Raw genomic sequence first — 12,951 nt, forward strand, 5'->3', positions numbered from 1 at the left:
AAAGCTAGGCAAACAGGATAGGTTTATAGTGGGTCAATAAAACAAGGGAAAACTACGACCAAGTTAATATTTGAGCGTGTTGTTTCGTTTCATCTCCACTTTCCTCTTTCATCACAAGCCAAAATTGTAGTCACGGGATTTAGCTAGACATGGAACACTGGAAAATCCATATGAACCTGCACGTATTTTTATTAGAAAATTCAATCACAGGACACAAGATCATCTTCATGCAGTTAGTTAGATGTGGCAAGCCGACTTACCAAATAATTGTATTCGGATAGCATTATAACATCGTGATTGTGTTCTTCCATCAACGGATACTGTACAGAGTTATTCTTTATCTGATTTCACTGTTAACAGAAGATCTTCAAGCATATTTGTTGAGGGAAAATACATGGATAGAGGCATTGCAAAAATAATAATGCCGAAAAGAAGCTGCAGAGAGAATGAAACTGAAGATCAATATTGAATCGCAACCTAACAAAAAGACGAGAAGGATTATATGTTTTCATATCAATACTCAACTAGAACATTGATCGGGAAAAAAAGTATATAAAGAGGCAATTTAGTATTTACTGTGGCCACATACCATGTTTCCAGTTAAAAGGTATTTGAAAATCACTTGAAATCAGAATAACTTCTCATGAGAATAATTAAACTAAGCATTCCCCAACATTTAAGGCCAATAAACTTAACTAGTAAAAACAGCAAAGCATCTTTCCATATTCTATAAAGCATGACATAACTATTATCCGGTTTACCATAATTCCTCTAAATAGGTTCTCTTATGTGTAAAGGGGGATCTCTTTTTTTTTTTAATTTTCAGTGTACTGGTCTTACTCCAGTTTGAAAAGGAGAAAGCTCCTTTGGGGGCATACACGTAAACCTTGGTTCTAGGGTGATTCTTGACTTTCTTCAGAAAAAAGAACCTAACAGAAACATTTCCAAAAAGATTAAGTGAAGTGTCTAGACTAATGAAAGAGAAAAAGGATATACCAGAGGACTAAAAGGGATAGCTACGTTTATGATATCGTCCGCATATTTCATAAATCACAGAACCTGGACTAAAAGAGAAAATACGTTACCACCAGGATCCAATTTTGTAAAGTCTTAAAGATCACCCAAAAGTAATCTTGTCACACCGACTATTTTACCAAACCTGGATTGAGGGATTAATTTATTGCATATTGTTTTAGATAAATAAAATAATCGACCGTGACAATTAATAAATGGAAGAGTCAAAATCATAGATGGGAAAAAATACTTTTTATGTTGAGCTCTCCACTTGCTAGAACTGTCACATGGTTGAGTCTCCAGGACTGTTCTCCCAAAGGCCAGAGGTTCTTCAGGACCCTAACAGATTCCTGAAAAGAAGATCTTCTATCCAGCTTATATACTATGCATTCTGACATTTTTTTTATAGAACAGATAGTCCACTGTGATCATGAGCAAGAAAATCAGATTCAACAAATCTTTATTTCATTAAGTGTAGGGATGGTTTTCATAACAGAGCACAGTTACTTGATATTCACAGGATGGTTGATATGGGTTTGGTTACAAACATTTGACATACTCTGAGAGAAGGTATCAATGTTTAGATCACATGGTAAAAGACTGGGTCACCCCAAGACAAGAAAAGCCAGGAAGATGCCACTGGTAGGTAAGGAATGCCGAGCCTTACTACTCTGTAGAATATACTTTTCTGTTTCTAAAATGCAGAGCAAATACCTCATTAGATATAGAAGAAAGACCTCAATTCAAATATAAATTGCAACAAACTCAAATTTAATCCAGTTAAAACACAATATGCATCTTATATTAAGCTAAACAAGTAGAAACAAGAAAAACTTTCTTAAACATTGCTTAACTACACTCCTTATATTTTCATAATTAGTATCATTTTAATTTTGTATAAAGCATATACATACCTACCTGCAATGACCTGGTAACCAATATGCAATTTCAGCACAGTCCTTCTCTTTTCAACCTGTAGAAAGAAACACAATCCTTCAGCTCAGTAATTAAAAGACCATGTTTCAGTCATACGTCTTAGCAAATAAGCCAATAGAATATGTGATTTTGCTTTACCTTTAGGTTTTGACTGGATAAACTTTAGAAATCAGAATAAATCCAAGTGCAAACCGTCTAATTGACAAACTTCTAATGAAAATGCACCCTTCTAGCTTTTACAATACCACGTTTTAAAGCTGAGATGACACACGCATCTGGTGTCATTCCCTTGGAATACATTTCATTAAGCAGTATAATGGCTTTTTCCATGTGCCCTCTCGTACATAAGCCAGAGACCAGAGCAGTGTATGTTACAGTATCTGGTTCTAGTCCACTGTCAATCATTTTATCAAATAGGCTTACTGCTTCTTGAAAGTTCTCTGTCTTCATGTGTCCATCAATCAACACAGTGTAACAAACAACATCCGGATTTATTTCCATTTGCTCCATATCTCTCAAGATGGAAGAAACTTTCAATGATGTCTTATTTCCTTCTCCATGACGAGAGACACACCTTAAATTTGCTTTAAAGTTTCCATCAAGTAAAACTGTGTAGGTAATGACATCAGGTTTGATTCCTCTCCTCTTCATATCCTGCAAGAGATCATGGGCCTCTTGCAAGAAGTTCATCCTACAATAGCTATTTATCATAATTGTGTAAATTATAACATCAGGGGTGAGTCCTCTATTTACTAAAAAATCAAAAAGAGAGCGGGCATTCTTCATATCCCCAGTCTGGCACAGTGAAGCTATAACTTTTGAATACATTATAATGCTAGGTTCAGCATTTGACAACAACATTCTCTCCAGTAACATCTTAGCTTTCTCAATGTCACCTGTCATACAGAGTTTAGTAATTAGCTTAGAACATGAGGCATTGTTAGCCATATCTCCTTGGTTTGTCAGCTTAAGGAAAATTTCATAGGCTTTTTTTACAATGTCCACTTCACAATAGCCATTAACCATGGCAGAATAGATTTCAATACTCTTATCTTCTAGACTGTTAAAATACGCCTCGGCTTCCAAAACATTTCCCACTGAACACAAAATTTCAATGATTAACTTATGTGTAGTAGAGTTTGGCTTCACGCCTTGACTCTCCAAACAATCCAAAAGCTTTAATGCCTCACAAGCATGACCATTTCTAAACAACCCAGTTGCCAGTACATTATATGTTATAATATCAGGTTTGAAACCCTCATCACTCATTTCCTTAAACACCCTATACCCACTAACGAGATCACCCTGAAGACAGTATCCCTTGATAAATGTTGTGTAGTGCTTAAGATCTAAAGCCACACCCCTTCTCTTCATGTCTTCCGACATCTCTATCGCATCCTCCACCTTCCCTAACTTAAACAAAGCATCAAAAACAATGTTGTAGGCAACCCCATCAAGAAACATCCCGGACTCCTTTAGTTCCTTAAACTGATCCACCACCTCCAAAGTCATGCCCATCTTTCCCAAACCATGCAGAATGTAACTAACAATAACACAATTCGTCTTCACACCCCTCGAAATCATCTCATCATGCAAAGCCAAAGCCTTGAGCAGATTATGACCCTTACAATACCCTAGAATCAACGCAGAATAAACAAACACATCAGGAACCAACCCTTGCCTCTCCATGTCATCAAACACACCCTGAGCCTCATCCAACTTCATCTCATTACAAAACCCGCGAACAATCGCAGTGTATGCATAAACCTCCAAAGGGGCATTACTCTTTCTAAATGCCTGCAGCACCTCATACCCCAAATCAGACCTATGTTTATTACAAAACCCTTCAATGTAAGCAGCATAGCAATACGAATGAGGGGTGATCCCGACTCTCTCCATTTCCTCAAAAACACAGAAAGCTTGCCTCAAGTCACCCTTTTTACACAACGCCTTGATGACAATTGCATAGGAATAACAATTGGGTCTGAAACCAAACCTCTTGAGTTGCTCAAAAATAGCCAGTGCTTTATCGACCTCGCCCTGTTCCACCAACCTGTTGAAGAGGAAGTTGCAAGTGAGAACATCAGGGACAATTCCGCGACGCCGAGTTTGGAACAGGAAATCAATGGCCTCATCAAACATGTTGAGACTAACACAGGTCTTGACAAAGCCACCAAAAACTCTGAGCAAGTAATGGTTATGGTAATCGAAGTCCTGGAAGAGTATTTCGAAGAGTTGAAGGAGGTGAAAGGAAAGATGATGATGTTTTGAGAGGGTAATGAGGTGGAGAAAGAGGGAGTCTAGTTTTCTGGGCAGGTTCCAGAAAGCGAACATTTTGGTGATGGTGGCATAGGTTGAGAGGGTGTGCGGGAAACCGGTGCGGTGGAGGTGGTTGAGGAAGGAGAGGGCGAGGGAGGGGTGGTGGTGGAGACATTGGAGGGTTTGAAGGACTTGGAGGGTGGTTGGGTGTGAAAGGGGCGTGGAAGGGGTGGTGTCGGAGAAAGAGGGTGGGGTGGAGTGAGCGAGTGCAGTGGATGCAAATCGCTGTGAAAAGGGTCTTAGGTTGGGTTTGTCAATGGTTTTGAAGACAAGGTTGAAAACACGAAGCCACATAGACATGGAAAGAAGAACAACATATGGTGGTGGTACGGGTAGGCAAACTGCCTTATAGTGCACTGCACTATAAAAGTTTATAGTTAATTATAAACTAGTGTCGCAACCGAATCGCGACGGAACGACGATCCAATAAAAAAAAAAAGGAACGTTCAAAAAAGATTTGGAATCGTCATCATAGTTTATTTTAGAAAATTACGAAAAAACCATAAAATGATAAGGCATGGTATGCGAAACTGAGATTTTAAGTTTGAGAATCGGTTACGTGAAAGGTATTAGCATCCTACGCCCTAAGGCAGTACTTTTAACTAAATACGCGAATATGATGTGGTTTTCAAAATGTTTAACTATCCCCTAAAATAAAATTCTAAAGAAACAAAATATATTTTTTTAGTTTTTTGGGTCCGACAAGGATTGATCTTACTTATACGTAAAATGAGAATACAGGGTTACGTAATTCTTTCGGAAACTGCTTGGAAATTTTGTTTAGGAAATTATTTGAGAAATTTGTTTGAGAAATTGATTAAGGATAAATTTGGATTTTTGGGAAGTGAACCCGAAAAAGGACTAGCCTTGGTCCTATGTATCTCCACTTTTGATGGGGAATCAAGGATCACGTAGTTCTGGCTAGCAATATTGTTTGTTTGTTTGAAAGTGATGAGGTTTTTATTTTTTGAAGATTTTATATTCTTTTTGGTATTTTGATGTAATATTTAGATTTTTGCGTAATGAGCACTAGGCTAATGCGTATGATCGCACGAGCACTCACATGGCTTTTTCCTTATTTTTTTATTGTTTTTTTGCGTAATAAGCACTAGGCTAGGCTGATGCGTACGATCACACGAGTACTCATACGGCTTTTTTTGTTTATTTTATATTTTGGGTAATGAATACTAGGTTGATGCGTACGATCGCACGAGTACGCATACAACTTTTTTTGTTTATTTTATATTTTGAGTAATGAATACTAGGTTGATGTGTACGATCACACGAGTACTCATACCGATATTTATATCATTACATGTTTTTTAAAGTTTTATATATTTTTTTTATTTTTTGTAATTTTTATGCAAAACAAAACAAACAAATCTAATATATATAAATAAAAAAAGGGGTGGGGTTATCATACAAGGGGTTACATACAGTAAAAAAAACTAATAACCAAACAAATAATGAAAATAGAGGAGCAAAAGAAACAGCCCAACAAGAATAGGAGTGCAGAGATAAAAACCAAAGGTGTGGAGTGAAATTGAGACTCTTTAGTTTTGGGCCAAAACCCCCTTTTCTTTTAACTTTGTGTCTGTGAAGGGTGTAAGGATGAAATTTGGAGGTGTCATTGAGTATTTGATTGTCAGGCCCAATTCCCTTCTTCTTTTTTCAATTTTTGTTTGCAGAAACGGATGGGCTTAAGCCCAAACTGAGTAGGGGTGCGAATGGAGAATAGGGGGTACAGGCAGGAAATGAAATTTTGTTTCCTTTGTTTTTATTTTTTTGGGAATGAGATGGGTCTGGGCCCAGGCTTAGGGAATGGATAAGGGGTGTGTGGGTGAGAAACGGGGGGTGCGTGAAGTAGAAAATTATTTCTTTTATTATAAGCATATATATGATTTTAAATGAAAGCTGGATCAGAAAGAGAGGCCCAGGCCTTTTCGTTCCTTTGCTCAGGAAAACCTTAGGGGTTCTCCCATTCTCTCTGCATCACGCCCCTTCACTGAAATGAGACCTAGGGTCTCCTGTAAGCAATTCTTTAATTTTCAATTGAATGAAAAATACACACAGGATCTTGAATTTTTATGATACTTACTATTTTCTCATACACAGTAGAAAAGAACTTACCTGGATCCATTGTAGAGTTTCTTCCTGTCAATGTTCTCCCTTCTCTTACTCCTCTTTAATACTTTCTTGATGATATAGAAATTCTAAGGAATGTCACAGTATCTTTTCTTTTTCCAGAGAACGTAACCTTTCTTTCTCTCTTTTCAGAAACTTAACTTGTCAACCGTAGTCTCATCTTTTTCCCTCTTTTATGATATTTTAATTAACTTTAATAAAATACCAAAATGCCCTTTATTGAAGTGAGAAGAGAGGGATTAATTTTAATAACTCTAAATACATCAAAGTTATACTTTAAATTACATGAACCAATCTTAAATATTAATATAATTTAACATTCTCCCACTTGGTTCATGTGATGACTTGAAGATCTAAACTAAACTTTAAGTGCGCACCATTCATTAGAATTATCAAGTCATCATCCTTATATGAATTGAAATGATCGGATCATGGCGGGCAAAAGTCATGAATGACAAGATTCCTTCCATGTATCACATAATCAAACCAACTCAACATAACTTTAATCAATCTTTTAACTTTCATGTCTCTAAAAGAGATATAACATGTTACCACAATCAATAATACATGTATATAACTTAATGTGGATAACAATAGAATAAAGAGAAACATAACTTTAATTGAATTCACAAGTGTCATAACAATACAAGCATATAACTATACATATCCATAAAGATAGATAACATCATCATGTTAATATTGACTTATCCATAATGCCCATACTTTCAACATGGCCAATAAAAGTTTTGGGCGGTAGTCCTTTAGTTAACGGATCTGCTATCATCAAATCCGTACCAATATGCTCAATTAACACTCTACGTTTCTGCACTTCTTCTTTGACCGACAAGTATTTCAAATCCATGTGTTTAGCACCCTTTGAGTACTTGTCATTTTTAGAGAAGAAGACGGCTGCGAAATTATCACAATAAATCCTTATCGGCCTAGCAATACTGTCAATAATGCCAAGCCTCGATACAAAGTTCCGCAACCACAAAGCATGAACCGTGGCCTCAAAGCATGCCACGAATTCAGCTTCCATGGTGGAAGTAGCAATGACTGATTGTTTTGCACTTTTCCAAGAAATTGCTCCTCCAGCTAATAGATAAACATAACCCAATGTGGATTTTCTTGAATCCACACATCCAGCATAGTCTGAATCCGAGTAGTCAATCACTTCAAGATGATCTGACTTTCTATAGGTGAGCATGTATTCTTTGGTACCTTGTAAATACCTAAGAACTTTCTTTGCAGCTTTCCAATGATCCATTCCGGGATTACTTTGATATCGGCCTAACATTCCAACAGCAAAACTGATATCTAGCCGAGTACAAGTTTGAGCATACATCAAACTCCCTACCACTGACGCATAAGGAATAGACTCCATGGCCTTTCGTTCCAAATTATTCTTGGGACATTGCATTTGACTAAACTTGTCTCCTTTTTTAATTGAAACTATTCCAGGAGAACATTTTTCCATTCTGAATCTCTCTAACACTTTGTTAATATAGCCTTTTTGAGACAAACTTAACAATCCTTGTGATCTATCACGGAATATTTCTATTCCTATCACATAAGATGCCTCATTCATATCTTTCATTTCAAAGTTGCTAGAGAGAAACTTCTTTACATCATGTAACATACCAACATCATTAGTAGCAAGAAGAATGTCGTCAACATATAGAACCAATATAACAAACTTACTCCCACTGATCTTCATATATATACATCGGTCAACGGTGTTCTCTACAAAACCATATGAAGTTATGATATCATTGAATTTTAGATACCATTGTCGGGAAGCTTGTTTCAGTCCATATATTGATTTCTTCAATTTACACACCAAATTTTCTTTTCCTGTTATTGTGAAACCTTCTGGTTGGTCCATATAAACTTCCTCTTCTAAGTCACCATTCAGAAAAGCCAAAACAATTCTCAAAGAGTCCTTCTTAGAAACAGGAGAGAAGGTCTCTTTGTAGTCAATGCCTTCCTTTTGAGTGAAACCTTTGGCGACTAATCTAGCTTTATACCTTTCAATATTGCCTTTTGAGTCATGTTTAGTCTTAAAGACCCATTTACAACCGACTCTTTTTGAACCCTTAGGCAATTCAACTAAATCCCATACTTTATTGTCATCCATTGATTTCAATTCTTCTTTCATAGCATTCAACCAATTCTCTGAATTATTACTTTCCATGGCTTGTTTGAAAAAGACTGGATCCTCATCAATGCTTAAGTCACATTCATGTTCAACAGAGTAAACCACATAATCATTCGAAATAGCAGGTCTTTTCTCCCTTACAGACCTTCTTAATGCTGCTTCTTGTGGTTCCTCTATCAATTGCTCATTTATGACTTGCTCATTTGTGACTTGCTCATTGTCAATTGGCTCAACATTTATATGTTCATTTTGTGGGATTGGAACATTAATTTGTTGTCTCTGCTTGTTGTGTGACTGTGATACAACAAGAGGGATAACAACTTCAGAAGAGACATTAGATGTAGAAACATTATTAGTATGCTCTTGAATATCCACTATTCGTGATTCCTCACTCCCACTAAATTGACCATTTTCAATGAACCGAGCATTTCCAGACTCAACTATTCTTGTACTATGGTTAGGGCAATAAAATCTATATCCCTTTGATTTTTCAGGATAACCGATGAAGTAACCACTAATGGTTCTTGCATCAAGCTTCTTTTCATGTGGATTATATAACCTTACCTCTGCCGGACAACCCCAAACATGAAGATGTCTCAAACTGGGTTTCCTTCCAGTCCATAGTTCATAAGGAGTTTTAGAAACTGCTTTGCTAGGAACCCTGTTAACCAGATATACAGTAGTCTTTAATGAATACATCCACAAAGATAAAGGAATATTACTATGACTTAACATACTCCTAACCATATCCATAAGAGTACGATTCCGCCTTTCTGCTACACCATTTTGTTGTGGTGTACCGGGCATTGTATACTGTGCACATATACCCCGACTTTCAAGAAACTTTGCAAATGGACCTGGACATTGTCCACTCTCATCAGTTTTACCATAATATTCACCACCTCTACCAGATCTCACCACTTTTACTTTTCTATCTAATTGTCTTTCCACCTCATTTATGAACACCTCAAGGGCATTCACTGATTGAGATTTTTCATGTAATAGATATATATAACAATAACGTGAGAAATCATCAATAAAGGAGATAAAATATTTTTCACCACTCCAGGATTTAATGTCAAAAGGACCACAAATATCAGTGTGTATTAACTCAAGAAGTTGACTACTTCTTGTGGCAGGATATTTTGATATGTGTTTTGTTTGTTTACCCTTAATACAATCAATACATACATCCCAGTCATCAAAATCCAATTGAGGCAAAATTTCATTTTTAACTAACCTCAACATCCTTTCTTTGGATATGTGACCTAATCTTTTATGCCATAAGAAAGCAGAACATTATTTTCCTGCACCACAGTTTCTATCAACAACATGTTCAACATTAAACAGGGATTCAGAAAAATTAACATCAAGATTTAAATGATATAAACCATCCAATAATGTACCAGAACCATAATAGTACGAAAGTTTATACAAATGAAAAATACCATTTTCAATCTTAAAGTTAAAACCTAAATAATCCAACTTTGCAACAGAAATTAAATTCCTAGCACAACCAGGAACATAGAGACACTTTTCAAGATTCAGACAATAGCCAGTGTCTAGAATCAATCTGTAAGTCCCAATTCCTTCTATTCGTGCCTTCATTTTGTTCCCCATATATAAATACTTTTCAGTTCCTTTTATGGGCTGGATTGAAAGGAATCCCTTTCTTTTCGAACCAAGATTTTCTTTTCGGACAATCTTTCTTGAAGTGACCTACTTTCTTGCAAAAGAAACATTTCTGGTCCTTCTGGATATTGCCCTTATTCACTTTCATTGGGGCTTTGTCCTTCTTGTTCTTCTTTCCTGATTTGGCTTTACTGAAGCTAGCACCTTCATGAGTTGTGAGATGGATAGAATGATCTTTCATTTTCTTCAATCTCCCTTCCTCTTGTATCAACATGGCTTTAATTTCTTGAAAGTTCCATTTGTCTTTAAGAGTGTTATAGTTCACTTGGAACTGGCCAAATTTAGTAGGAAGAGAGTTCATGATGAACTGTACTAGAAAAGACTCATTCACCTACATTCCCATTGACTTCAATCTTGCTGCTATATTTGCCATTCCATTTACATGGTCATGTATGGGCTGCGACCAGTCAAACTTTTTGGTAGTCAGCTCACTCATAAGAGTTCCTACAATAGACTTGTTAGTTATGTCTGATTGTGAGTACTCTTTGATCAGTTTCATGAATTCCTTTGCATTTTCCGTTTTAGGCATAGAAGGCTTTACATTCTCTGCCATAGACATGCGCATCAAGTTTAGTGACAGCCTGTTAGACCTATGCCAAGCCTCATGAAGAGACTTCTCATCATCTGTACTAGTCACTGTAATGGCTGCGGGCATTTCATCCATCATAATTGCCATGTCCAAGTCTAAGACACCCAGTTGGAACTGGATTTGTTCTGACCAATCAGCATAATTGAGCCCATTAAACTTGACCACATTGTTGCTTAAACCTGATAAATTCATGTAAGCTGGAAATAATACAGAAGCTCATACATTAATGTTTTGATAAAAATTAATGGATTCAAACAAATTACTACACTAGTCATACATTCAAGTTCACCTTTGGGTGACACTTAAACTGATAGGTAATCATTTAAGTCATTCATTTAAGTTCACCTTTGGGTGATTCTTAAACTGACAAATTCCATATACACTTTGATAAACAATCAATCATATTTTAAGTCTATATGTATGTTATCTTTTGATATACAAACATATTTATTAAGTACATGAATTGTCTTACTTTAATGTCATCAATTATAAACAATGGTTCACCTTTGGTAATCCATATACACTTTAATATCAATGACTAGTTACTCTCCAAAATTCAACGTAATTGAATTTCCTTCTTCCAAATACATATAATTCATAAAACAAAATTATATCATATATGTCAGTAGCACTTTTCAAATTAAAAGTATCTGAAACCTTCCCACTTTTAATTCACATTTAATTTCCATATTTGAATTTCCATTCAATACAGTAACAATAACCATGTTTACAATATAATAATAATATAAGTTGCAACAATAAATTGCTTTACTGTGAAAAATATGTGTTGTAACGTTATGCCAAATAGAAAACCCGCGGCTGGATAAAACACGTTACAGTGATGCAACAATAAAGTTGCTTCCAAAATAAAAAATGAAATTCCACTACAACAATAAAGTTGCTTCCAAAATGGAATTTCGGGGCTGAAGATGTGCAAAATAAAGTTGCTTGCACACCATGCAACAGTAAATTGCGGCTTGGATTCTTGTGCATGAAAAAAAAAATTGCGGCTTCAAAATTCACGATACAGTGAATTGAAATAATCAACAGTAAATTTGCTTTTAAACTTTCGACTTCCAGGGTAAAATTCACGTTAAAGTGAATTGAACTTTCTTGCATCAATAAAAAAAAATGATATCTTAAAACCCTACAGCTTGGATTTCATGCCAATAAAATTAATTAAACATATGAAAATTTAAAATCCCAAATTTTATAATTCAAAAATTAGGGTTTCACAAAATTGAGAAAATTACTATTCATGGATAATCACAAAATTCAGAACCTGGTTCTGATACCACTTGTAAGCAATTCTTTAATTTTCAATTGAATGAAAAACACACACAGGATCTTGAATTTTCATGATATTCACTATTCTCTCATACACAGTAGAAAATAACTTATCTGGATCCATTGTAGAGTTTCTTCCTGTCAATGTTCTTCCTTCTCTTACTCCTCTTTAATGCTTTCTTGATGATATAGAAATTCTGAGAAATGTCACCGTATCTTTTCTTTTTCCAGAGAACGTAACCTTTCTTTCTCTCTTTTCAAAAACTTAACCTGTCAACCGTAGTCTCATCTTTTTCCCTCTTTTATGATATTTTAATTAACTTTAATAAAATACCAAAATACTCTTTATTAAAGTGAGAAGAGAGGGATTAATTTTAATAACTCTAAAATAATCCCTATAACTTTAATACATTATATTCTAATAATCATCACATTAGAATCTGTACATCAAAATTATACTTTAAAGGTTTAATACCTCTTTTGGTCCCTCGAAAGGGGGCAAAAGTTCAATTCGGTCCTACCTTTTTTTAGAAGTTCAATGTGGTCCCAACTTTTGTAAAAAGTGTGCAATCAAGTCCTTTTTGGAAACGGCGTTGAGTTTTTAACGGAGCAGCTGACAAGGTGGACTGAAGTTAGCTACGTGGCTGTGTGTGGGTAATACGTGGCTGTGAAAGGGTGATACGTAGCTGTGAGAGGGTAAATGTGATAATATTACTGAGGTTAAGAAATCAGAAGTTAGGGTTTGAGGAATTGCAGAGAAATTGGTAATTTGGGATTTATCATCGTGGAGGAAGTGTGTTGAAATCTGAAG

At 35.7% G+C, this 12,951-nt stretch overlaps 2 protein-coding genes across 2 annotated transcripts; both read right to left on the bottom strand.

Moving 5' to 3' along the window:
- Nucleotides 1–1,932: 1,932 nt before the first annotated feature.
- LOC108319436 (pentatricopeptide repeat-containing protein At2g26790, mitochondrial) lies at nt 1,933–4,613 on the bottom strand. Its single transcript, XM_017550566.2, has 2 exons — nt 2,089–4,613; nt 1,933–1,987 (listed from the first exon to the last, which is right to left on the bottom strand). Exon 1 carries the CDS (start codon nt 4,567–4,569, stop codon nt 2,161–2,163), a length of 2,409 nt encoding a protein of 802 aa, XP_017406055.1. The 5' UTR covers nt 4,570–4,613; the 3' UTR covers nt 1,933–1,987; nt 2,089–2,160.
- Nucleotides 4,614–10,595: 5,982 nt separating this feature from the next.
- On the bottom strand, nt 10,596–11,045 carry LOC108319431 (uncharacterized). Its single transcript, XM_017550557.1, has one exon. It carries the CDS (start codon nt 11,043–11,045, stop codon nt 10,596–10,598), a length of 450 nt encoding a protein of 149 aa, XP_017406046.1.
- Nucleotides 11,046–12,951: the final 1,906 nt, after the last annotated feature.

The sequence above is a fragment of the Vigna angularis genome, chromosome 8, assembly GCF_016808095.1.
Source record: "Vigna angularis cultivar LongXiaoDou No.4 chromosome 8, ASM1680809v1, whole genome shotgun sequence".
In the NCBI taxonomy this organism is placed as follows: domain Eukaryota; kingdom Viridiplantae; phylum Streptophyta; class Magnoliopsida; order Fabales; family Fabaceae; genus Vigna; species Vigna angularis.